This window comes from Geotrypetes seraphini, chromosome 2, assembly GCF_902459505.1.
Source record: "Geotrypetes seraphini chromosome 2, aGeoSer1.1, whole genome shotgun sequence".
In the NCBI taxonomy this organism is placed as follows: Eukaryota; Metazoa; Chordata; class Amphibia; order Gymnophiona; family Dermophiidae; genus Geotrypetes; species Geotrypetes seraphini.
This window is the reverse complement of record NC_047085.1, coordinates 46,096,487-46,123,133: the sequence shown is the minus strand read 5'-3', so window position 1 is coordinate 46,123,133 and position 26,647 is coordinate 46,096,487. Positions and strand designations below refer to the sequence as shown.

Genomic DNA, 26,647 nt, shown 5'->3' with positions numbered 1-26,647 from the left:
GGAAGTCAAAGAAAAATGCACAGCGGGTATTCTATAACCACGTGCCACAATGTGGGTGCCTTGATACCATGTGTAACCCTCAATGATGTCTTAGGACACCAGCTAGCTCTTCTGGTCAGGTACCCTGACCAGGATCTACAAAAAAAAAAAAAAGTCTCTGTTTTTCAAACTGGGTATAAGCCGGGGCCGGATTTCCTCCGATACTACCGAATACTCTTTCCTGAGCATACTTTATTTTACTCTCAGCAAATAAACAATCAGCAGTCTCAAGTAACTTCAGCTTGCTTTACTGAACAGGAACTCAACAAACACTTTGATATTTACAGTTCAGACTATCCGAGTGAGCAATTTATATCTCAGACTCTTTCCTCTCAAAATCAAAGCCCAAAGAGGAAAAAGAAAAGCCACACACCAGTCCAGTTTCAGTATAATCCACTCGAGTGTTAGGAAACAGCAGGCGGTAAAAGCCACCCCAATCCCTCACATCCCAGAGTCTTTTGTTTCTCAAAGTCCTCAATGTTTCTGCCCAGGACATGGGATTTCCAGTGACACTATGAAAGTCCTGCTAGAAGTTCTCCCACACCCACTTCTCACTTCTCGTACCTGGGGTGTGTTTTTATGCCCAAGCTAGGGTTACCAGATTTTACTTTATTTATTTCAATTTCTATCCCGTTCTCCCAGAAGCTCAGAATGGGTTAAAAGTAGACATTCACAATCGTTTGAAAACAGACTAGTCATGGCAACAAATAGGTTACAGGAGACACTAACATTGGCGTTCCTTTCTTTATTAATTCCTGTAAACCATGTAGAGCTCCACTTCTGTGGAGATGATGCGGTATATAAACTTAAAGTTTAGTTTAGTTTAACAGAGCTTATTCTAGTGACCAGACTGGTCATAGTGAAGAGTACTAGAAGAAGTATATTGAGAAGGCAGTTTTTAATGGCCCGATTGGCGGAAGAGGAAGGTCTTTACTGCTCTGCGGAAGGTCATTAGTGAGTCTAGCGACCTGATCTGTGTGGGGAGTCGGTTCTATAGCTGAGGTAGAAAATGGCTGTAGGATTGTTTGTACGCCGTACTCATTCGGAGGGATCTCATAAGAACATAAGAAGTGCTGTTGCTGGGTCAGACCAGTGGTCCATCGTGCCCAGCAGTCCGCTCACGCGGCGGCCCTCCGGTCAAAGACCAGTGCCCTGAGACTAGCCCTACCTGCGTGCGTTCCGGTTCAGCAGGAACTTGTCTAACTTTGTCTTGAATCCCTGAAGGGTGTTTTCCCCTATAACAGCCTCCGGAAGATCATTCCAGTTTTCCTCCACTCTCTGGGTGAAGAAGAACTTCCTTATGTTTGTACGGAATCTATCCCCTTTCAGCTTTAGAGAGAGCCCTCTCGTTCTCCCTACCTTGGAGAGGGTGAACAACTTGTCCTTATCTACTAAGTCTATTCCCTTCAGTACCTTGAATGTTTCGATCATGTCCCCTCTCAATCTCCTCTGTTCGAGGCAGAAGAGGCCCAGTTTCTCTAATCTTTCGCTGTACGGCAGCTCCTCCAACCCCTTAACCATCTTAGTCACTCTTCTCTGGACCCTTTCGAGTAGTACTGTGTCCTTTATGTACGGCGACCAGTGCTGGACGCGGCACTCCAGGTGAAGTCGCACCATGGCCCTGTACAGCGATATGATAACCTTCTCAGATCTGTTCGTGATCCCCTTCTTTATCATTCCTAGCATTCTGTTCGCCCTTTTAGCCGCCGCCACACATTGCGCGGATGGCTTCATTGATTTGTCGATCAGAACTGCCAAGTCTCTTTCATGGGAGGTCTCTCCAAGTACCGCCCCGGACATCCTGTATTCGTGCATGAGATTTTTGTTACCGACATGCTGAGTCTTTGTTCTGATTTGAAGCGGAGGGGGCGGTTAGGAGTGTATAGGCGTAACTTGGATGCTATGTAGGCTGGGGTTTTTTGGTAGATTCTCTTGTGTGTCATGACCAGGGCTTTGAAGAAGCATCGCTTTTTGACTGGTAACCAGTGAGCTGCATAGAATGCTAGGCTAATGGAGTCATGGTAGCTGAGATCCGCCCCAGGCCCACCAAGTTCTACCTCTCCCCGTCCATTTATGCCCAGTCCCACCTTAGCCCCATCCCAGCCCCACCCCCCGCTGCCTGCTCTCAAGGAAGGACAATGTGCCGGGTTTTGAAAAGCCGTCCGGACCCCTTGTACTGAGTGCTAATTCTATAATGGCATCTGAGTACCAAGATGCGGTTTAAGAATACTAGCATAAATCAGCATCGGCACATGTACATTTAGGTGTTCCCACTTCTTCTCTGTCAGTGGCAGGTGTACCGAAGTGTGAAAATCTTCATGCATAATTTATAGTATTTTGTAAGCTACATGCAAAAGTTGGAGATATACTGACGTCCTGCCCATGTTCTTGCCACGTGAATACCTTCATTTGCATTTGTACACTAAGGCACTTACAAGCTCCTTTATTCATACAAGTGCCAATTTTTTTGCTACAATTATGTCTGATTGGAAAAACACCTAATTTAACCTTAACCGGATACATTTTCCGATAAACATGAACCAGGAATGTTCAGCTAAGTGTCTGAATAACCAGTTCAAATTAACCAGACAATTTATCTAGCTAACTTAAATTAGGCCATGGCATGTGCATGACAGAGGAGCGGGACTTGGGTGTGATTCTATGTGATGATCTTAAGGTGACCAAACAGGTTGAAAAGGTGACGGTGAAAGCTAGAAGGATGCTAGGGTGCATAGGGAGAGGTATGGCCAGTAGGGAAAAGGAGGTATTAATGCCCCTGAATAAGAAGACTCTGATGAGACCTCATTTAGAATATTGTGTACAATTCTGGAGGCCGCACCTTCAAAAAGATATAAAAAGGATGGAATCGGTCCAGAGGAAGGCTACTAAAATGGTGCGTGGTCTTCGTCATAAGGCATATGGGGACAGACTTAAAGATCTCAATCTGTATACTTTAGAGGAAAGGCGGGAGAGGAGAAATATGATAGAGACGTTTAAATACCTACGTGATGTAAATGCACATGAGTCGAGTCTCTTTTATTTGAGACGAAGCTCTGGAATAATAGGGCATAGGATGAAGTCAAGAGGTGATAGGCTCAAGAAATACTTTTTTTACAGAAAGGGTGGTAGATGCGTGGAACAGTCTCCCGGAAGAGGTGGTGGAGACAGAGACTGTGTCTGAACTCAAGAATGCGTGGGATAGACACATGGAATCTCTTAGAGAGAGAAAGAAATAATAGTTACTGCAGATGGGCAGACTAGATGAGACATTTGGCCTTTATCTGCCATTATATTTCTATGTTTCTATATCGGATTAAAAGACCCCCATCATGTAGGCCCTGATATTCAAGCTAAAGCCACATCAGCTTCACCCATCCTGATGAGGAATTGATTAAACCTTTTTTTTTCCCCCAACCAGCACATCATTATATTACATCCCCAAATGAGATTGTGATGGCTTGGTGGATACAAGGTTTTACTGGTTTTGCCGACTCCTGAAGGGAGAAGCTTCTCTCACTAACTCTTGACGTTGAAGTTAATGATTTACAGAAACGCATGCTGAGCTACGAATCCATGAAAATAGAACATTTACCTAACCCCCTGCATTAATCTATTTATATATTATCCAGAACCACCTTGATTTGATTTAGACCAGATCATGTGATCAAGATTAAATTGAATTTATTACTTTTGCCCTGAAGGAATATAATCTTCATCTAATCACTGTCATCTCCTGGAGTCAATATTTGTCACCATTGACTTCTTAAGTTTGTCAGCAAACATAATCAAATTTAGGCTACCAGTGTGGCTGATGCAAGAAGACACTGGCAGCACTTATAACATGGAGAATAATATTACCTCAATAAATCTTGCTGCTGTTAATAAATTTAGGGCTCCTTTTACAAAGCCACGCAACTTTTAATCACGCGCTAACCCCTGCGCTGGCTGAAAAACTACCGCCTGCTCAAGAGGAGGCGGTAGCAGCAGCTAGCATTGCCGGCGGTTTAGCACACGCCATTACGCGCGTTAAACCGCTAGCGTGCCTTTGTAAACGGAGCCCTTAATAATTAGAAGAGAATGCATTTGATGTCATTACATCAGCTGTAGTCTGATACCTGAACCTTTCTTTTCACCAGGAAATTGGTCATTTTATACCTTTCACTGGTCAGTAGTTAGTGATACTTTGTATAGACCAGGGGTAGGGAAGTCCAGTCCTCAAGAGCCGTAATTCCAGTCGGGTTTTCAGGATTTCCCCAACGAATATGCATTGAAAGCAGTGCATGCAAATAGATCTCATGCATATTCGTTGGGGAAATCCTGAAAACCCGACTGGAATACGGCTCTCGAGGACCGGAGTTCCCTACCCCTGGTATAGACTAATGAAAAACCACATTAGGATATAATACACAATAACAGGCAAATCTCAAAATTTTCAAGCAAGTTAACAAACTCGGAGCTCTTTTTACAAAGCTGTGCTATCGATCCCAGTGCAGCTATGGGCTTCCTCGCATTTGCCGTGCGGAAATCGCAAGTGTGGCTTTGTAAGAGGAGTCCACAATCTTCATTGTCAAACTCAGCTGATTTTATTATGCAAATTCTTGGCTCAAATTCACTCTATATTTTACCAGGTAGAATAGAGTGAATTTGAATTTCAACCAAAAGATTATTTGCAAAATAAGAACATAAGAACATAAGTATTGCCGCTGCTGGGTCAGACCAGTGGTCCATCATGCCCAGCAGTCTGCTCACGTGGTAGCCCTCCAGTCAAAGACCAGCGCCAACTGAGACTAGGCCTACCTGCGTACATCTGTGTTCAGCAGGAACTTATCTAGCTTTGCCTTTAATCCCTGGAGGGTGTTTTCCCCTATGACAGACTACAGAAGAACGTTCCAGCTCGACTGAGTTTGATAATGAAGATTAGGATATGGTAAACATGTATAAATGTGTTTTTCTTGCAAAGAGAACAGTCTTGGCCATCTCTCTCTTGCATTTCATGGGCCTGCCTGTTTTTTGCACTTTCAGATTGTAGGCGATGCAGTAGGATGGGGATTTGTTGTACGTGGAAGTAAACCCTGTTATATTCAAGCTGTGGATCCCAGTGGACCTGCAGCAGCAGCTGGAATGAAGGTAAAATTCCACTTTCCGAAAGACTTCTTGGGATATATTTTGGGTATTTGGATGAACGGTTGAATCTGGAGGAAGATGAGAGAAAAGCAGGGCAGGATTAATTCGTTGAGGGCCCCTAGGCAAACAAGTACGTGATCTCCCCCCTCCCCCCCCCATCAACAGAAAGTAAGACAAGCAAGCAACGTGAGTAAGAAAGGCAGCAAGAACTGTAATTTTGTAAGCGGTGCTGCTTATCCAAAGCTTCCCTCTGAAGCACCCAGGCAGAAACAGGAAGCTGTGTCAGAGGGAAGCTTTGGGCAAGCAGCCCCACTTGCAAAATTACAGTTCCCATTGCCTTTCTTACCCGCATTGCTTGCTTGTCTTACTTTCCGTCGATGATGGGGAGGGGGGAGCCGCGTTGCCAATCGGGGGGGCCCGCATTGCCGATCGATGCTGGAGGGGGCCCATCGCCGTTTGGAAAAAAACAAAGTTGATGCCCTCCTTCATCGGGCTCTAGGCACGTGCCTACTGGGCCTATTGATTAATCCAGCCCTGGAGAAAAGCAATGAGTTTTGGAGGGAAAGTGTATGAGAGTTTGAGCAAGGAGGAGGTTGTGATAGAGAAGGTTACCAGTTCCACCCATCCCCGCCCATCATGCCCCATCCCTGCCATAGCCCCACCCTAGACTCCCCCCCCCTGCTGCCAGCCCTCCTGCCCGACAGTGATTTGATAGAAGCTTTTCAAAACCCGGACAAAATGCCAGGATTTGAAAAGCCATCCGGACCCCCGGACATGTTCTCAAAAGGAGGACATGTCCGGGGAAATCCAGACGCCTGGTAACCCTAATGTAGAGGATGAGTTTGAACTTGGGGGTTTGTGAGAGAGAGGGACAGAACTTGTGGTAGAAGAAAGGGATGGAGGAACAAATTGGAAGAGAGAGAAAGGAAAAAAGTCAAGAAATAGGAAGGAAAGAAGGGGTGGCGAGAGAGGAGGGAACTAAAAGGAAAAAGTGGAAGGGGGAAAGAAAGGTGAGAGCAGACAGAAAGAGAAAAGGGAGAGAATCATACACTGAACGTCACCCAGTCACTGTCTAAAAACCAGGGGAAGGGGCGGGATAGAGCCAGATTGGGAGGGTGTTCCTTAAAGGACGCTTTCGCCGCTCCCGCAGGCTTCTTAGCCTTTTACGAAATTTAGCAGTGGCATACCAAGGGTAGGGGTGTGTGTCAAAAAAGTGATGGGCTGGGGGGGTTTCAAAAATATGATGGGCCGGGGGGGGGGTCAAAAAATGATGGGCCAAGGGGAGGTGTCAAAAATATGATAATCTGGGGGGGGTTGGGGTGTCAAAAAATGATAGACCGAGGGGAGGTGTCAAAAATATGATAATCTGGGGGGGGGGTTGGGGTGTCAAAAAATGATGGACCGAGGGGAGGTGTCAAAAATATGATAATCTGGGGGGGTTGGGGTGTCAAAAAATGATGGGCCAAGGGGAGGTGTCAAAAATATGATAATCTGGGGGGGGGTTGGGGTGTCAAAAAATGATGGGCCCCGGGTGTCACATACCCTAGTTACACCACTGCTTACACCTCCCTCTTATATTCTTGCACACTCAGACCACAACTACACACTTGCAGACGTCCCCTATCCACTCAGGTGCCTGAACCCGGTTGCTCACTCATGCAAACGCACACCAGCCCATTCAACCAAGGGGCCACTTTAGAGTTAAATCCCTTTTGTTTGCAAAGCCAGTGCCAGCCTCCCCCCCCCCACCTTCAATCTCCCCCCTCCCCCCAGGGGATTTCTCTGCACATTCTGTTTTCCCCTTAACTAGAATTGGTTGGTTTTGGCACGTATCACATAAACTAATGTAGTCTTTAGCGCTTTTTGTGTTTTGAGTAAAGATTAGCGCTGTTATGCCAAGGAGGTTTGCTACCCTAACATACCTCTCACCTGATTTCTGTAGGGCAGTGTATCGCAAACTGTGTGCCTCCTGAGATTTCAGGTGTGCCGCGACACACTAGTGAGGAGAAGAGTCATCCGCGATGGCTGACTGCCTTCAGGACGTGCCTCTCACGGCGAGAGGCACGTCCTGTAGGCAGTTAGCCAGCGCGGATGACTCTCCTCCTCTCCCCGCACCTTCCCTCCTCCCGGATACCTCCACCGAAGCGGGTCGCGGCCAGGTGGGCCGCCGCGCACGCGCGAATGTCAACATGCTGACATCATGCATGCACGTGACGTCGTTGCGCCGATGACCCGCGCACTTCCGGGTGCCTTCCGGCCGGGGCACTGGGATTAGCGTGCCGCCGGCGTGGAAAGTTTGTGAGACACTGCTGTAGGGGAAAGGAAGGGATCTGAGGCGTTTTCCTCCTCACTAGTTTCTCTTAGCTCTTGGTTGCAAATAAATGAAAGTTTATGCTTAGAGATTATTGCAGTACTTGATTTGTCAGAGTGGACGGGCTTTGTATTGCCTTTAGCACTTAAATTCATTTCAAAAAATAATGGGACATGAGCAGTAGATCCTTCTAATCAGTCCTTAAGATAGAGCAACTAATGGGCTGCAGCATAGAAATTTATATTTGGAGGGTATGATAAACTGGGCACCTATTTCCAAATGAGGCGAGGCTGTCCGTTGGTCAGGAAATTCTGGGTCTGGATTGAAAGAGAATCTCAAACTGATTTTGGAGGTGAGATGAGATCTTCTCCTGAAGTTTATTTATTGTTTATGGGCCTGACCAGAGATAATAGGGAGCTTGATTGACTGCTGCTAGAGGCTAAATAGTGCATCAGTGGAGGACTAGCCTAATAGTTAATGCAGCTGACTATGATCCTGGGGAACTGGGTTCAATTCCCACTGCAGCTGCTTGTGTCCCTGGTCACTTAACCCTCCATTGTCCCAGGTACAAAACAATTAGATTGCGAGCCCAGTAGGGACAGAGAAAGTACCTGAATAGAATGTGTATAGCGCTGTGTACATCTAGTAACACTATAGAAATGATTAGTAGTAGTAAGGAATTAGGACTTGTATAATGCCTTTTTGTAGTTATATAACTATACTCAAAGCAGTTTACACACAGGCACTTCAAGCAATTTTCCTATCTACCCTCGTGCTTGCTGTAATTCAGGGGTAGGGAACTCCGGTCCTCGAGAGCCGTATTCCAGTCGGGTTTTCAGGATTTCCCCAATGAATATGCATGAGATCTATTTGCATGCACTGCTTTCAATGCATATTCATTGGGGAAATCCTGAAAACCCGACTGGAATACGGCTCTCGAGGACCGGAGTTCCCTACCCCTGCTGTAATTGAATCTTCAGGCAGCCAGCCAGCAGTAGCAACAAAGGGAGCCTGCTGCCGCCGGCCTGCCCCGGAAGCCACCTCTCTGCGGCGACTTCCTGTTCCCACGTAGGTGGGACTTGCAGAGAGGAGGCTATGGGGCAGGGTGCCGGCACCAGGCTCTACTCGTTGCCACTGCCGGTTGCCTGAAGATTCAGTTACAGTGGCCAGCCTAGGGGAGAAGTAGGTGGGGGAGTCGGGAGAGCCAGCTAAACCAGGACAGACTCCCCCATTAAAAAAAAACCAAACATCCGGGCACCTGGACAGTCCTCAAAAAAAAAAAAGAGGACAGGTCCAGGTATTCCTGGACGGCTGGTAACCCTAGCTCTGATGCTCACGGTGACGGGTCAAGAGCGCGTGAGGACAAAGGCGCGCCTACAACCGAGCGCGGACAACTGAGCCCAGGGCTTAATCGCGCCAAAGAAAATCCGTATTTTAAAGGGCTCTGATGGGGGTGGGGGGTGGGGGGAGTTCCCCCCACTCTACTTAATAGGGATCGCGCTGCCTCATGCTGCCATGTTGGGGGGCGTGGGGGGTGTAACCCCCCACATTAATCTAATCTAATCCTTAGGTTTGTATACCGCATCATCTCCACATTCGTAGAGCTCGACGCGGTTTACAGTAGGAGAAATAGGAAGGAACTACAACAGAGGGTTAGAGGTAGAAGTGTGAAGAAAATTTAGAGGACTTGGGATGCCAAGATATAAGAGTTTCCTTGATTCCTAAGTTGGAGGGAGACTTACATATTTGAGAAAAGCCAGGTTTTCAGATGTTTGCGGAAAACTTGGAGAGAGCTCAAGTTCCGAAGAGGGGAGGTAAAGTTGTTCCAGAGCTCAGTGATTTTGAAGTGGAGGGAGGTCCCTAGCTTTCCTGTGTGGGAAATGCCTTTTAGCGAGGGGAAGGATAGTTTTAATTTGTGGGAGGATCTGGTGGTATTAGGGTTTGAGGAATTCCAAGAAAGAGGGATAAAGGGAGGGAGGATACCATATAGGATTTTGAAAGCTAAACAGGCGCATTTATAGTGGACCCTGGCGATTATCGGAAGCCAGTGGAGCTTGGCCAGGAGCGGGGAGACATGGTCAAATTTACTTTTAGCGAAGATGAGCTTGGCCACGGCATTCTGAATCCGTTGGAGTCTGTGGAAAAAGTTAAGTTTCCAGTATAATGAGGAAGGTTACAACCCCCCAAACCCCCCACAACGCCAGCGCGATCTCTATTAAGTAAAGTGGGGGGGTTCCCTACCAACAGCCCCCGTCGGAGCCCTTTAAAATACGGTTTTTCTTCGACGTGATGAAGTCCTGCGCTCAGTTGTCCGCGCTCGGTTGTCGGCGCGCCTTTGTCCTCGCGCGCTTTAGATTATGAACCCAGGCTCACTAGGCAACTATGGGTACAACAGTAATGAACCTCACTTCTAGGCCGGGGTATGTGGAATTTGTTCTTAGTCTCTCAAATTTACTGCTAACATTCACGGTAGTATTTGCATTCTGGAGTTCAGAGGCTGTACTATGTGTAAGCAACTTAACATGATGAGACTGGATAGGGTTACCAGATTTTCCCGAAGGAAAATCCAGACCTATGACCACCCCCCAGGCCCACCCGCGTCACACACCCCAGCCCTGCCCACGTCACACACCTCGACCCCGCCTCCTTAACCTGTTCATGCATCAGGACGGCATCTGTGCATGGGTTCATAGACAATGGCGCGAAAGACAAAAGCGCGCGCCGACAATTGAGCGCAACGCGCGCCGCCACGCCGCTCTAAATTACAGTTTTTAGGGGTTCCGATGGGAGGTTTTGTTGGGGAACCCCCCAGTTTACTTAATAGACATCGCGCCGGCGTTATGGGGGGTTGTAACCCCCACATTTTACTGTAAACTGAACTTTTTCCCTAAAAACAGGGAAAAAGTGAAGTTTTCAGTAAAATGTGGGGGGTTACAACCCCCCACATCCCTCACAACGCCCCCACAACGCGGCGCGATGTCTATTAAGTAAAGTGGGGGGTTCCCCCCACGCCCCCCCGTTGGAGCGCTAAAAACAGTAATTTAGAGTGGCGCGGCGGCACGCGCTGCAATCAATTGTCTGGGCGCGCCTTTGTCCCGGCGCGCTTTTGACCTGACACCCTGTGCGTGTGACACGATAACGTTGTGCATGCGACGTCAACCGCGTTGTATCCGCACGTTGGCGGATTGCCGTCCCGACGTCGGAAGCTTTTCAAAACCCGGGCAAAGTGCCGGGTTTTGGAAAAGCTGTCCAGACTCCCAGACATGTCCTCAAAAGGGGGGGCAGTCTGGTAACCCTAAGGCTGAAAGATTGTTTTTGAGCAGGCCTGCGGCACCCAGCAGGACAGGAAATATTTCTTTTCATTCTGGTTTCTGACTGTTTACAGCTGTGCCCATTCATGCACACAGTAATCTTAATTTCAGCTGTCCCCGTGAAAAAGAACTGTAGTTATACACCGTTACCACAGGAGTCAACTTTTCAAAAAGATTGGGGGTGCTAAACAGACTCGACACAAGTGAATGTTCTTTGGTCAGAGTACATGGAGTTTGTTCAATACTGGGAGAGCGTAGCACGCAAAGAAGTGGCACTTATCACCTCGCAACTTCAGTTTCTGGCTCGGACATTATCATGCACAAAGAAAAGATTTAGCAGCAGAACAGCTGTGACCTCCTCCCCCTCCCTCCCCCCTTCAGCAAAGAGCACAAATCACTCCCGCACACCATGGCCTGCTTCACGAAAGGGCAAACTCTCTCAATCAAAACAGTAAATGAAATCTTCCCACTCAGTACAGTTGATTATATGACCTAGTTTATCTCATCTACAGTAGAAACAAAAGCTGTGTACTCTCTTTAGTGCAGGAAGGCTTTAATATGCATGGGTATTTTTAAAGAAAACCTGAAATTCCATATTGGCAGCAGATTTTTTTTTCCTTAGAAAGCAAAAAAGCTTGACTTCTTAATCAGCGCTGCCAGCAAAATGAAAATGGATGTTGTTTCTCAGCGGTTAATTCTCAAGAGAGGCAAACTGTGGTGGTTCCCCCCACCCCCCACCCTTAATCAACTTGCAAGATCTTAACAGCACATTTTAAAAATGGAAGATGATTTGACAGGCAGGCCAACTGAAAATCTTGGCTGCAGATTGCTGCTTGCACAGTGGGAGCCATAATAAAACGGTTTGCAGTCTTACTGCTGAAGGTCTGACTACAGTGGTACCTTGGTTTACGAGTAGAGAATGACACGGTGACAAAATTCATCACCGTTCCCGTCCCCGCGGATAACCGCGGGAAACCATCTTCATGTCATTCTTTAAGGAGAGAGGAAAGAATCAGAATATAATTGGGCACAACCACTGACCCGCAAGCTTTGCTTTGAATAATGCTGGTGTAGAAGGACCGAGGTTGAAATAGACACTAGAAAATGACTGATGGGGACCAGTCGCTCTCTGCCAACTTCTCCTGCCTTTTTCAGTCACAACTCTCCTCTCTGCCCTGACTCGCTGCGTTGCGCCCTGAATCTTGTCTTGCCACCCTGACTCGCTGCTCCGACTCTCCCGCCCTTCCCTCACAGTGCAAGCCCGTGGTTTTAACCCGTGGGTTTAAAGCAGGTTAAAACCACAGGCTCGCGAAGTAATAAAAAAAAGCAACTCGCAGCTCCATAATGCTTTAGGATCACTCACTAGCGATCCATGTGGTCGGTGAGGGGAGTTCCTCCAATTGCCCCCATTTGCATGCTAGCCTTTAGTGAATTTGTTGGCCTACTTGCAATCGCCCAAGGATCGGACATAGAAAGGAAGGTTAGTGAATCTAGGCCTTTGTCAAGGAGCTAATATCTTTTAAAGCTGCCTGCTTTAAAAAATGCCCTCCCCTCAGACATCTCCTCTGGCATGGTAGCCTAGTATAAAGACCAAGTTGCCTCTTTCCCCCCTTTTGCACACCACCTGGTGCTTGACTATGTAACCAGAAATTGCCCTTTCATCCCTAATCCCTTTTCTCCAAAGCCTTGTATACGTGCTGTCTTGCCAAACCTCTTCCCATTCCCCTCCCATACCATTCTGGTCAGCCTACCCCAGTCTCTTTTCCAAATCTTTTACTTTCCAAGTTGTCCCTGTGGCACTTACTAAGGCATTCTGGTGTCTGGTGGGGGCAGGAGTGACCTCTGGTCATTCGTGCCCTGGCGCTCTATTTTATAAAAATGGTGTACTCTGTTCCTGAGTGGTACAACCACAAAGAGTCAGGCTGCCAAATAGGAGAATGAGGTTTTGGAGAAAAGACGACCAGGGGATGGGGGAATGTAAGGCTACAAGTATAATTTTACTTTTGGGTTGTGTGGTTCATAGGGCTCATTGGATTCTCTGCTGCTATGAACCTCCTTTGGAAAACATGGCATGGATTCTCTGTCAGGGGGAAGGATTTCCCGACTTCAAGTTTATATGCATAGTTCTCTTGTCACAAAAACACTCCAGATGTGAATGTGATGTTTCAAAAATAATCTTTGCTTGGAGAATTAATTCTTTAATGTACAAAACCGTCTCCTGTTTACAAATAATCCAGCAAAATTGGAATTTTGTACAGTGCAGTGGAATAGGGGGTAATAGGGTCCCTTTCTCTGGGCAGACCCTCTTCTACTTCTCTGGGCAAACATGCTTCCTTTTTCCTCTGGGCTTCCAGAACCCCATAGGCTCACTTTTTCTACCTGGATTCCTCAGTGTGGTTCTCCTCCACCTCTCTGGATTCCTTGGTCAGCACTGAATGGGTGGATGCTTCTATACTTCTCCTCTCAGACTGGATCATAAAAAGGGCAGCAGACACCTCTCAAAGTCTTCCTCCCCAGACTTTGATTCACAACATTAGACATGGGTTCCAAGAGAAGTTCTCCTCACCTGACTCCTGAAAGATACCACTTCAGGTCTCTCACTTCCTATTTGGTGTAGGGTGGGCTGGGGAGGGCATCAATGGGAACTCCAGTAACTTGGAATATGAGGATGTTACTGGCCAGACTTTATGGTAGATATCATGCAAACAGGATGGTTGGATAGGCTGGAGTGAGCTTGGACGGCAACTTCAGTATTTGGAACCTAAGACAATGCCAGGTGGACTTTACAGTCTATGACCCTGAAATATCAAAGAAGAGACAGGTTAATTTAATCATGTATGTGTATCTGCCGTCATTTACAATGTTACCTGGCAGAAACCCAAAGAGTAGCAACATTCCAGAGCTGAGATTGTGATGTCATAATGCCTCATTCCACCACTGCCTAGGAGACAACCTCTGCATTGATGTCACAATGGCTTGATTAGATGGCAACTTCAGCATTTGGAACCTAGGACAATACTAGGTGGACTTTACAGTCTATGACCCAGAAATATCAAAGAAGAGATGTTAATTTAATCATGTATTTGTAATGGGTATAACTCATGGGCAGACTGGATGGATCGTTCAGGTCTTTATTTGCCATCATTTTCTATGTTACTACATTAAACTCTGTGGGGCTCCTTAACAGACTACTGCTGTCTCCCTGATACTTATCTGGACACACTGACTACTGATTGAACTGCACTATTTTTAGTCCCTTTTTTTTTTTTTTTTTTGGGGGGGGGGTACACTTCAAGCAGTGATTTAGTCCTGCCTGCTTTCAATCTATTATGGTTCATTCCATGAGCTTCTCAGTGAAAACCCCAGTTTGTAAAGTTTAACACATGTATTTATTCATTTTGCTTATTAATAAGCTGCTTGGCACGGAACATAACTCATGTATGCATTGGGCTGTAGAAGATTTCTGTTAAGTTGCATATCAACATAAAACAGTTTAGTTTAAAAAAAAAACCTCCAAGTTTTTCACTCAAGACAATAGAGGGTTAAGTGTCTGGTCCAGGATGACAAAGATTGTCAGTTGGAAAAGCAGGATTTGAACCTTGGTTTCCAGTCCATTGCTCCAAGAAGTAGACTCAGAAGGAACATCACAAGAAAATATCTTTAAAGAAGGGATAGAGAGGTTTGGAATGGCTCCTCCATTTGAGGCAGAAACAGTAGCAGAATCCAGGAAAGCCTGGGATAAAACCAGGATCTGTAATGGCATGGAAATAAAAAAACAGTGATCAGCTGGGTTTTATGGCAGTGCACCAGGAATGAAAATTGGCAGAGTAGATGGGCCTAGTTGGACTAGGGTGCTAATGCCACTGACATTTTATAATTTGTGGGCAAATCATTTCATCCACCCTTGTCTCAGACGACACAAAATGTAAACCTCCCATGAAGTGGGAAGCACCTGTGATACTGGAATGTAAATAGCCTTGAAAGCTGAGATAGCAGCGCTTCATTAGAAATGGAAACTGGTTGATTAGCATCAAAAACCTGGTTGTCTATGATAGCTCAGAGTTAGAAAATTCTTTTTTTTTTTTTTAAATCTTTATTAATTTTCAAATATTAACAATGCAACAAACAGGTATAAGAACATATAACAAGTTAAGAAAAGCACATTCAACTTACAGATATTCAAAATCAATCATTTTATCCCACCCACCCATTGATTAATCAATAACACAAATGTATATACTCTTTCAATAACCTACACTTATTTAAAATAATACAATAGTACAATCCCTCCCCCTTCCATCCCACCCTGGATATGTAAGGAAATGGCACAGAAATTAAAGACAAAAAACAGCTACAGAGAAGTAATTAAGGATGTCAACGGGCCCCAGACCAGTTTAAATACATTACTATGCCCCAGCATTTCAGCATTCATTTTTTCAAACCTATAACTGGAGCATAAATTGAGGCGATCCCAATTCTTCCAATTACGTGTTATCATCGGCATGGCTATCCCAGTCATAATAAAGAGTTCGAAAATTCTGCAGCGAGACTGTGGCATATTTTCATGCAGTTGCAAATTACTTTGTCTGGATAATGTTGCTGAAATTCTTTACAGACCACCCTGGTGGTATAGTGCTGAGGCAATATGGAGATAGAGAAGAAAAATTATGCATATAGAAGCACTGTTCAGCACTGTTATGCAGATAACTATCTGGATAAGGCTGGACAGAAAAATTGCTCTCCTATGTTATATGGTGTTCAATATCGCTCTTATTTATATAACTCTGGCAGTCGGTGGCAAGCTCAGATGTTCAGCTTTTATGATTGAGAACAAGAAGAAGAGAAAGACAGTGGCAGATAGGGTTAGCAGCTTTTCGAAAGTAGAAACCCAAACACATGACCACGCCCCATTCTGCCTCCAGCCCCACTCCCACAAAGCCTCATCTTTCTTCTCCAACCTCCGGGCCGTGTCTGGAGGGCCTCCGAGCACGCACGGATGCATGTGACGTCATTCGTGCGCGCTCAGAGGTCCTCCAGATGCGGCCGGAGGTCAGAGCTTTCCAAAACTTGGACAAACTATTATTTTTTTTTTTTTTTACCACTTTCTCACTTAAAAAAAGAATATAAGCAGTTTAAAATGTAAAAAAAAAAATCAAAAGACTAATCAAGAAATGGAATACAATAATAGCCAATAATACAATACAATAATAGCCAAAGCCACCCGAAGAAAAACCAGCCATAAATATTCAGCACTTAATCAGCCAGAGTAACCGCATAAAAGGGACCACATAAAACACAGTCCTATTTTTATGTTGCAACCCATGGCTGGTTACGTTCTGTATATTGTCTTAATTGGCCATGTTTTAGCCAGTGCTACATAAACTCCTGAAGCCTGCAGATGGCTCCCGGCATTGGATATCCGAAAATAATACCAGCGTCTGTCAGCAAAATGCTCACTGCCGCCAGCTGAATATTAACCCCTATAAAAATATGAAACATCAAATATATACGGAGGCAGAAGTAAAGATAGGAGTCATAGCAGCAGAGGCATAAAGTAGATGAGCTTCATTCACCGATCGGTTTGCAACCCCTTTGTGACCAGATTTCCCTCTGGCCCGATTCATTAACCTCTCCTGTGATCCGCTTCGAATCCGTGCTTGCAAATGAGGAGAAACGCAAGCAAAGTAGACAGGGACGTGATTCACCAATGAAATTTTTAAAACCAACTGGGCTGGCCGATCAACCCAAGAAGCGACTGCTGGGGACCAGTCAAAAACGTCTTTCCGACTCTCCAGCTCCATAGAAGCCCTGCTCTCTGCATGCCCTGCTCTCTGCTGCTCCAAATCTCTCCTGCCTGCCGCCCCAATGCTCTTCCCCGGATCTCTCCTGCCTGCTCTGTCCCGAATCGCCGCCCTACTCTGCCCCGATCTCTTGCCTGCTCTGCCCCGATCTCCTGCCTGCTCGCCCCGAATCGCTGCCCTGCTCTTCCATCTCTCCTGCCTGCTCTGCTCCGAATCACCACCCTGCTCTCTCCCGATCTCTCCTGCCTGCTCTGCCCCAAATTGCCACCCTGGCCTGCTGGTCCCCGGATCTATCTTGCCTGCCGCCCCGAATCTCTCCTGCTCTGCGAGCCCGTGGTTTTAACCCGCAAGTTTAAAGTGGGTTAAAACCACGGGCTCGCTGGGCTAAAAAGTTAAAAAAAAAAAAGTTGCGGCTCTGACAGGTATGCGCAGACCATCTACAGATGGTCTGCGCATGCGTCGGGATCGCACACCAGCGATCCGTGCTGACGGATGGGGGCCTTCCTCCGATCGCCCCCATCTGCATATTTCAGTTTGAAGAATCCATCGGACCTGCCCGGATCGGTCCCGATCGGGCAGGTTTGTGAATCTAGCCCAAAGTATTCACTCGGCAAGTGAGAAGCTTTCCCACCTCTCTTGATAGTAGCGTCTTGGAATACAGCATTGCATTAATTAGGCTTAAAGAGAGAGGAGAGCTATAATTATCTGGGGACCTAATGTGGTGTGTTGTTTGTTCAAGAAATACTGGATCGTAGCCTGCTCCCACAGCTGCCCGGTAGTTCAGTCTCTTAGTGGAGATATTTACAGCACTGAGCACACAGCTGCCAATTTATAACATTTTCCTGCAGTCCAAATTCACAGTCGCAGAGAAGAAAAAAATGCGCAGGCATCCCGGCCTGTTCTTTTACATATGAATAAGCCTATTGAAAGTGAAAAGTTCCTCTGTGGACTTTTTGGTACTAGGCTGGGGGTGGAGGGTGGGGGGAGAGGGTGAAGAGGAACTATTTTTGAAGCACACAACATGCCTTGTGTTTAAGGAGCTTTCATACATCTGGGTAGCAGTATCTCGTAGTCTTCCCCTTACAAAGATTTGGAAAAACAGGCTGAAACAATATTAGTAGGAAGGTGACAAACAGCGGCATAGTAAGGGTGAGAGGTGCCCGGGCGGTGGCGCCACTCCCTACCCCACCCCCCTGCCCCGCGCACACCCTTCCCTTTTCCTGTACTTTTTTAACTTCTCCAGCGCGAGCAGCATGCCCGTGTTGGTGTCGGCTCGCCCCATGTCGTAACTTCCTAGGTACAAGTCCCAGAAGTGATGTCAGAGAGAGTGCCAATGCGGGCGGCGACCTCATGCCGAGGTAGTAAAAAAGGCTCAGGGGAAGGCAAGGGGCACACACGCACAGCAAGGAGTGGAGCGAGGGAGGGGGCAGAGAGGAGGAGGGGGCCACGCCCTCAGGAAGACTGCACCTGAGGCGGACGCCCCCCCCTTACTAGAAATCCAGGCTACTGGTATTTCTCATTGACCAGTGGGCTGAGCCAGATGTCAATGTTCTCATGCTTTGTATCACAATAATACCTACCAAGATAGAATAAGTATATAGTTGAAAAGGTGACGGCGAAAGCTAGAAGGATGTTAGGTTGCATAGGGAGAGGTATGGCCAGTAGGGGAAAGGAGGTATTGATGCCCCTGTATAAGACTTTGATGAGACTTCATTTAGAATATTGTGTACAATTCTGGAGGCCGCACCTTCAAAAAGATATAAAAAGATATGGAGTTGGTCCAGAGGAAGGCTACTAAAATGGTGCGTGATCTGTGTCATAAGGCGTATGGGGACAGACTTAAAGATCTCAATCTGTATACTTTGGAGGAAAGGAGGGGTGAGGGAGATATGATAGAGTCGTTTAAATACCTACATCTTATAAATGAGCATGAGTCGAGTCTCTTTCATCTGAGAGGAAGCTTTGGAATGAGAGGTCACAGGATGAAGTTAAGAGGTGATAGGCTCCGAAGTAATCTAAGGAAATACATTTTTACAGAAAGGGTGGTAGATGCATGGAACAGTCTCCCAGAAGAGGTGGTGGAGACAGAGATTGTGTCTGAATTCAAGAGGGCCTGGCATAGGCACTTGGGATCTCTCAGAGAGAGAAAGAGCTAATGGTTACTGCGAATGGGCAGACTAGATGGGCCATTTAGCCTTTATCTGCCATCATGTTTCTATGTTTCTAATTTAAAAAAAGACACAGGTAAGTTTCAGCTTCTAAAGAAACAGAACCATAGAAATGTAGACCCCACAGCTTGAGAACCTTGGGAGCAGGGTTCAATTTCCACTTCAGCTCCTTTTGACTCTGGGCAAGTCACTTAACCCTCCATTGTCCTTGTCTATAATATGTAAAGTGCTTTGATTGTAACCATTGAAATATGGTACTATCAAGTTCCATCCCCTTACCCGTAGGGCGCTGCTCGATTAAGGATCACAAAGATATCTAGTGGCTCTATTGGGCTACTGGACGTTGAGTTTTGCATACCCCCTTTCCCCCCAGTTTCTGAAACAAGTGGCTGGCTCTCCTTAGCAATAACTAACAGTTGTGGGAGGAGAGACCTCTGGGAGGGAAAACATGCTGGTATAAATACCCAGGCCAGTTTGAATTCCAGTGTCTTTGCTTCTTGCTTCCCTGATCATTGCACCATTAAGCAAAAGGAAGAGGGTCTCTGGCTAGCTAGGTCAATGCACCTGGAAAGAGGAGCAGTACCAGAAGTCCAAGTGGCAGATGAAATTTAATGTGGAAGAATGCAAAGTGATGCATATTGGGAAGAATAACCCAAATCACAGTTATTGAATGCTAGGGTCCACCTTGGGGGTTAGCGCCCAAGAAAAAGATCCGGTTATCATCGTAGACAATACGATGAAACCTTCCGCCCAATGTGTGGAGGCGGCCAAAAAAGCAAACAGGAAGCTAGGGATTATTAAAAATGGGATGGTTAACAGGACTAAGAATGTCATAATGCCCCTGTGTCACTCCATGCTGTGACCTCACCCATGGTCTCCTTAGCTCAAGAAAGATATAGCAGCACTAGAAAAGGTTCAAAGAAGAGTGACCAAGATGATAAAGGGGATGGAACTCCCTTGTCTGAGAAAAGACTAAAAAGGTTACGGCTGTTCTGCATATGCATGCTATTAGCAAAATTGTAAGTTTTATGTTGGACTGTACTTGCGGTACACCACTTTGGGTGAAGCTATCTTCATAAAGGCGATTAACAAATTCCAATAAATAATTCCCTGCTAAATTATGTTCCCATATAATACTCAATAATTCAGAGACCGTTTTGAAAGACTGGGAAATACGATATGGGAATATAAGAAAAGTCATGCTAGTCAGACCAAGGACCATCAAGTCCAGCATATTGTCTCTGACAATTGCCAGTTCCTCCAATTGCTAGAAGCTCCAAAAAAGAGATGTGTTTTTTATTATTAATTTCCTGGGATAAGCAATGGCTCTCCCAAGTCTACCTGGCTAATGATTTTTAATGGACTTTTTCTCAAGGAATATGTCCAAATCCAATGTATTTCCTATGGAGCATTTTTTTGAAGGCATGCTCTCCCTTTTTTTTTTCTTGTATGATTGCATAGGTCTTAAGTTTCAAGTTTATTTATTCATTTGATGAATCGCCTATTAAAATTGCTAGGCGATGTACAAAAATCCATGTAAAAAGTAATACAGAGAAACTATCAATTAACAATATAATTACATAAAATACGGACATAAGGAGGTAGGGAAGGATTAAAGTTTACAATCTTAAATTTGGTAGAAAAAGGTAAAAACAAGAGGTATGGGGCTAAAATCCAAAGCACAGTTAAAAGCATCTTTGAAGCTTGTAAAAGTTTTAGTTATTAAAAGCATCGATAAATAAATAAGATTTTAAAAGTTTTTTAAATGTTACGATGTCTTTTTCGGATCTAATGTATTGAGGGAGGGCGTTCCACCATTGTGGTCCCATCACTTGAACATGTCTGATCTCCTTGTACCTATGATTTTCAAAGAGGGTACTGGAAGCAGGTTTTGGCCAGATGATCGAAGAGAACGTTGAGAGTTGTGTGGGATTAGAGATCGGGAAATAAATAGTGGTTCATTGGATGCTAGTGTTTTAAAGATAAGTAACAGTATTTTAAAGGTAATCCTATGGCTGATTGGCAGCCAGTGGGCATCCTTTAATAGTGGAGAAACGTGATCGTACTTTTTAGCGTTATATATTAATTTAATGGACGTTATAGAGTTCCTTTCTTTTATTGAATATAGTTTATCATTTAATAAACTTGATATTCTGCCTTAGTTGCAGTACAATTCAAGGTGGTTTACAATAAAATACTTCATATAAAACATGGTCCACCACTGCAAAAAGGTACATTAGACAGATTGTGAGCCCACCGGGACAGACAGGGAAAAATGCTCGAGTACCTGAATAAATTCATGTAAACCGTTCTGATCTCCCTTGGGAGAACAGTATAGAAAACTGAATGAATGAATAAATAAAAATGTGTTCTGTACTAATTTGCTAGATTAAGAGAAAGCACGTTCAAAGAGGTAAGTCTTCAAAAGTTCTTGAAACCGAGAATATGAAGTTTCCAAGCATAAACTAGTCGGTAAAGAGTTCCATAAAGCAAGGGCAATTGCAAAGAATGCTGACTTCCTGGTTGTCTTCCATTTTGTTTTTGAGGGATGAGGAATCACTCACTAGTCTATTGTCTAATAGAGATTGGAGAACCCATGATAGAGAATATGGAATAATTAAAGATGGCCGATAGTTTTAATTGTTAGCTGCAGAGAACTGTTGTAAGCTTCTGGAGTGGGAAGGTGCCCATTAGCTTTCTTGACAATATGATACTAAGATTTTTTTTTTTTTAATTATTCAGAGATGTATCGACAACTGTTTAATTAATTTTTACTTTATAGGAAAAAGAGTTTCTACCTATGAATTCCAGTGACAGTACCAGGTGCCAAGTCTGTAACTAGTTATGGTTAGGCCATGAGAGAAATATATATATATTTTTGTGTGAATTGTTTGTATTAATTATGTTTTGATGACAAAAGAACATTTTCTTGTCAAAGGTTTGGTAATCTCTTTTTTTTTTTGTTGGGGGGGCGATAATGAAGAGCAACCCTGTACAAAATACCAGCTCAGTGTGCATTTCCCTCCAAATTCTGTAAAGGGCATCTAAAGTTAGGCGCCTAATTTAATTAAGCAACAGACTAAATTGGCACTCAACACTTAGGCCCTCTTTTACTAAGCCGCCGTTGAGGTTTCTACCGCGGCCCAGAACACTCACAGGAATTTTGTGAGCATCAGAACAGCGTCGGAGCATTTAGCGCTCCGGCCCATGGTAGAAACCTTTGCCACAGCTTAGTAAAAGGGGGGGGGCAGTTATTGGCATTACCGTATTTTCACGCATATAACGCGCATACGTGTATAACACACGTATAGCGCGCAGGAACAAAGCATTTATGTAAAAAAATTTCCTTATAGCGCGCCCACGCGTATACCGCGCATGCTCCTCATTGAACTTTCATAATCCATGCCAGCGTTTAAGACCTATTTATCTAACTGTTGCTTCGTATGCAAAATGACTTCACAAGAAATATTAGCTGAGCTATTTTAACTATCAGCAAATGCCGCCAGCAGGGAAATTACCAATGAAGTAATTTTGTTTCCCGCGGCCCCAAGAAGTATTTTGTGCGGCCCGGCTCACGCTCGAGGGTGATGCGGTGTTCTCTGTCTTGCTGGCGCCCTCCTCCATCTTCCTGCATCGTTCGCTGAAAGCCGCGGGCAGCGGATCCTAAGTGCCTCTTGCGGCTGACCCAGAAGTGTTCCTCTGACGTCGCGACGTCAGAGGGAACACTTCCCAGCTGCAGGAGGCGCATGGAAACCGCTGCCGCGGCTTTCAGCGAACGCTGCAGAAAGATGGAGGAGGGCGCCAGCAAGACAGAAAACAATTGTATAACGCGCTCACGGATATTACACGCATGGTTATTGCGTGGTTTGTAAAATCTTGTATAACGCACGCGTTATATGCGTAAAAATGAGGTAATTGGAGTTAATAGAGTGGAGTTAGTAGCCTTGCGGTTAGAGCAGCTGCCTCGGCACCCTGTGGGTTTTGAGTTCAATCTCCACCGCAGCTCTTTGTGACTCTGGGTGAGTCATTTAACACTTCATTGCCCCAGGCACAAAATAAGTGCCTGTCTGAAATATGTAAACCGCTTTGATTGGAACCACACACAGAAAAGGCAGTATTAGAGAATGACACGGGGAAAAAATCTGTCCCCGTCACCGCCCCGTCACCGGCCCACCATCCTCTGCACCGCCCCGTCACCGCCATTCCATTCACCGCCCCGTCACCGTCACTGCCATCCCTTTCACCGCCCCGTCACCGCCACTGCCATCCCATTCACCGCCCCGTCACCGTCCCCGCAGCATCTTTTGGGATCTTTAACTCATCATCGCTAGGACTCGAATCTGAGTCCGTGGCACCTAACATAGAATGGAATTAGTATGGCAAAGTAATGAAGAATGGTCCAGCAGCCCCCACCCTCCCTCCACCTCACCTTATATTCGTTCCGAGTTTGCCGGCTTCCTTTTTCCCTAGCCGCACGCGTTCAAAAAGCCGTGCATTTAGCCAGCTCCCTCCCTCCACCTCACCTTAAATTTCGAGTTTTCCGGCTTCCTTTTTTCCGAGCCGCACGTGTTCAAAAATCCGTGCACGCGCGGCTGCGCGAGTCAATCAAACTTCTCCTCTCCTGCAACTTCCTGTTTCCGGTTGCGTCAGAGGAGAAGATTGATTGACTCGCGCAGCCGCGCGTGCACGGATTTTTGAACACGTGCGGCTCGGAAAAAAGGAAGCCGGAAAACTCGAAATTTAAGGTGAGGTGGAGGGAGGGAGCTGGCTAAATGCTACGGGCGGGCGGGCGGTGGCTGCAGGGACCGCGCGATCCTTGATACCTCACTGCGGAGACAAGACCATTCACCGCCCCGCGGGCGGTGAATGGCCTTGTCCCCGTCGCCGCAGCGACTGCTAGTTTTCTTCCCCGTTTTCGGCGGGTGACCCGCGGCTAAAATGCGGTGGCCGCGGGTAAACCGCCACCGTGTCATTCTCTAGGCAGTATATCAAGTCCCTATCTGTTTTTATATTACTGTGTACAACGCTTTGTACCTCTGGAGAAGCGTTTAATCAAAATTCAAATAAACTATGAAACTACCCTTTAATCATGGAGAGTTAGGCACTTAACTTGGTAGGTGTGATTCTACAAACAGGCGTTTAGTGCAAATTGCATAGTTAAAAGTAGGTGTGGTTAGGGGGGTGGGTCGTGGGCATGTTTTAGAGTTAGGCACCTGTTTTTGACTTAGGAGCTGCTTGACTGCTAACAGGCGCAGGTCAAGAAAACCCTGACATAAATAAGGAGCGCCTAAACGTTCGAACACGTAGCAGTGCCCAAGTCACGCTTAGGTGGCGCTATGCATGATTCTATAATGGGTGCCTAATTTTCATAGAATCATACTTAGCATCACACTGGCCAGTGTCGATTTTTTTAGGCGACCTGTATAGAATCGGACCCTTCATGCCTAACTTGGGTTGCTAAACAAAAGAAAGGCAAAGCCGATGTCACAATACAACACATGGGATTTTATTGAAAGTTTCAGTGGGAAGTCCCAACTAGGATCTTGGGACTTCCCGTAGGAATTTTCAATAAAATCCCTTGTGTTGTCTTGCGACATCGGCTTTGCCTTTCTTTTGTTGTGCTTCTCGCTGTGCCGGGCAAAGGAAGACGCCTCTTTTTCTGTCGCGTTCTAACTTTGGTTGCTAACAGCAAAACAAAAAGTACTAGGGGTCTTCCAGATAAAGTAAGAAGTTTATTCAAATCTAAGCTTGAGTGCAAATAATATATTTATTTATTTTCCCATGGAGGTGGGGTGGGGGGGTGAGAGATTTTCTACTTCAGGGCACTTGGTACAAGGAGACACAGCAGACATTGTTGTACTATTTTGAAGTTGGTAGCATAGCAAGGGAAGTTGGAACCCTGGGCGGAGGCACCTGGCATCGCTGTGCTGTGTACCTTCTCCCCCATGCATTCTTCCCTGCCGCCCTGGCATCACCTTGCTCCCACCCCACCCCTGTACCTCTTCAAATCTTCACCAGCAACAAGCAAGCTGTGCCTTCCTTCTGACTCACTTTCTCATTCTGTGTACAGGAAGTGATGTCAGAGGGAGGGAAGTTGCTGGCATGGGGAGGGGGGGCGGGTCTAGGGGGGGTCCGGATTTTCCAAATGGAAAATCTGGTAACCCTATGCAGTCTACAAGTACAAAAGCAAAACAGGGGCTGAGAGCCTTCCTTGCACATTCTTCTGGGACCCCCTCAGAGATGCCAAGGGGGAGCAATTTTTAAGTGGGACATTTTGGCATTACCCCCTCATGCCCATGCCCTGCCCCCACTCCACTCTCTTTCAAATACTTCTTTGCTAACAGTGCAGCACTCAAGAACTTCATATCTGGCAGCCCACACTTCCTGCCTGTTAATCTCACAGGAGGAAATGTTGGCAGTGAGATTTTTTAAAATGATTTATTGCTTAAAACACAACACAAAGAAGAATAAAGATAGCAAAACATCAACATAGCAAAATAAGGAGGCTTCCGTTATACTATGCATATAAGCAATTCCTTGTAGTATTCTCATTTCCAGCACTAAAATATTTATTTACTCCCTTCATCGTTGGTACAGGAACTACAACATATAACACCAATACTCAAGAATCTCCATTGGTTACCAATATACTTTTATGTACAGTATAAAATCTTAAAATTAGTTCATCAAGGAGTTTACGGTCAGCTTGAAGGGATGTTTGGATTGGTATAAATCAAAAAGGTCATTAAGATCTGAAAGTCTTGGATTGTTAGAAGTGAGGAAGAGTCAGGAAGTGAGATACAGACCACTGCAAAAATTGCATTTTCTGCTGTTGGACCTGTGTTATGGAATGCTAGTCCAGGATCAATACGCTTGTGCAAAGATATTCTGCACTTCAGAAAACTGTTGAAAACGCATTTCTTCGTACAAGCCTTTATGAGTTGTAATTAATATTGTATATGTTTTCTAAGGAATTAAGGGTTAGACTGAGTTCAAAGAAGCGTGGGATGAACACAGAAGATTTAGAATCAGAAAATAATATTAAATATTGAACTAGGCCAGTTACTGGGCAGACTTGCCCGGTCTGTGTCTGTGTATGGCCGTTTGGTGGGGGATGGGCAGGGGAGGGCTTCAATGGCTGGGAGGGTGTAGATGGGCTGGAGTAAGTCTTAACAGAGATTTCGGCAGTTGGAACCCAAGCATAGTACCGGGTAAAGCTTTGGATTCTCGCCCAGAAATAGCTAAGAAGAAAAAAAAAAAAAAAAAATTTAAATTGAATCAGGTTGGGCAGACTGGATGGACCATTCGGGTCTTTATCTGCCGTCATCTACTATGTTATGTTACTATTCACTAAACAAACCAATTGTATATTGATCGGTTTGCTACCCGATTTCCCTTCGACACGATTCACTAACCTCTGCCCCGATCATCCTCTGATCTGTGCATGCAAATGAGGGGGAATGGCATTCAAATGTAGGCAGGCATCGATTCACTAAAAAAAAACCTGCAACACTGACTGGGCTGGCCGATCAACAAACAAGCGACTGCTGGGGAACAGTTACCAGCTTTTGTATCTCTGAATTTATCTAGATTTTTCTACCTTATTGTCACCTTAGAGATAGATGCCAACAGCCACCTACCCTCTTCCCTTTTCCAACCCTGTGCCCCACCTTCAGCCCTGACATATCTGGATGTCATCTATTTCTTTTGCCTTAGACTCTGTAACCAAAGCAAATAGAAACATGATGGCAGATAACCGTCAAATGGCCCATCCAGTCTGCCCATCCGCAGTAACCATTATCTCTTCCTCTCTCTAAGAGATCCCACATGACTATCCAAGGCTTTCTTGAATTCAGAGACAGCCTCTGTCTCCACCACTTCTTCTGGGAGACT

General features: G+C 45.5%; 1 protein-coding gene across 6 annotated transcripts in view; it reads left to right on the top strand.

Moving 5' to 3' along the window:
* DEPTOR (DEP domain containing MTOR interacting protein) overlaps positions 1-26,647 on the top strand; it is a 111,900-nt gene that overhangs the window by 82,111 nt on the left and 3,142 nt on the right. For 5 of the 6 annotated variants that reach the window (XR_004538278.1, XM_033933071.1, XM_033933073.1 and 2 more), the window contains exon 9: positions 5,062-5,166. The exons of the other annotated variant lie outside the window; for it this stretch is intronic. Coding sequence is in view for 4 of the 5 variants with exons in the window: in XM_033933071.1 (XP_033788962.1) it covers positions 5,062-5,166 (105 nt within the window). In the remaining variant the exon portion in view is untranslated. Of the gene's footprint in view, positions 1-5,061; positions 5,167-26,647 lie in introns of those variants that run through there. 6 annotated transcript variants of the gene reach the window in all.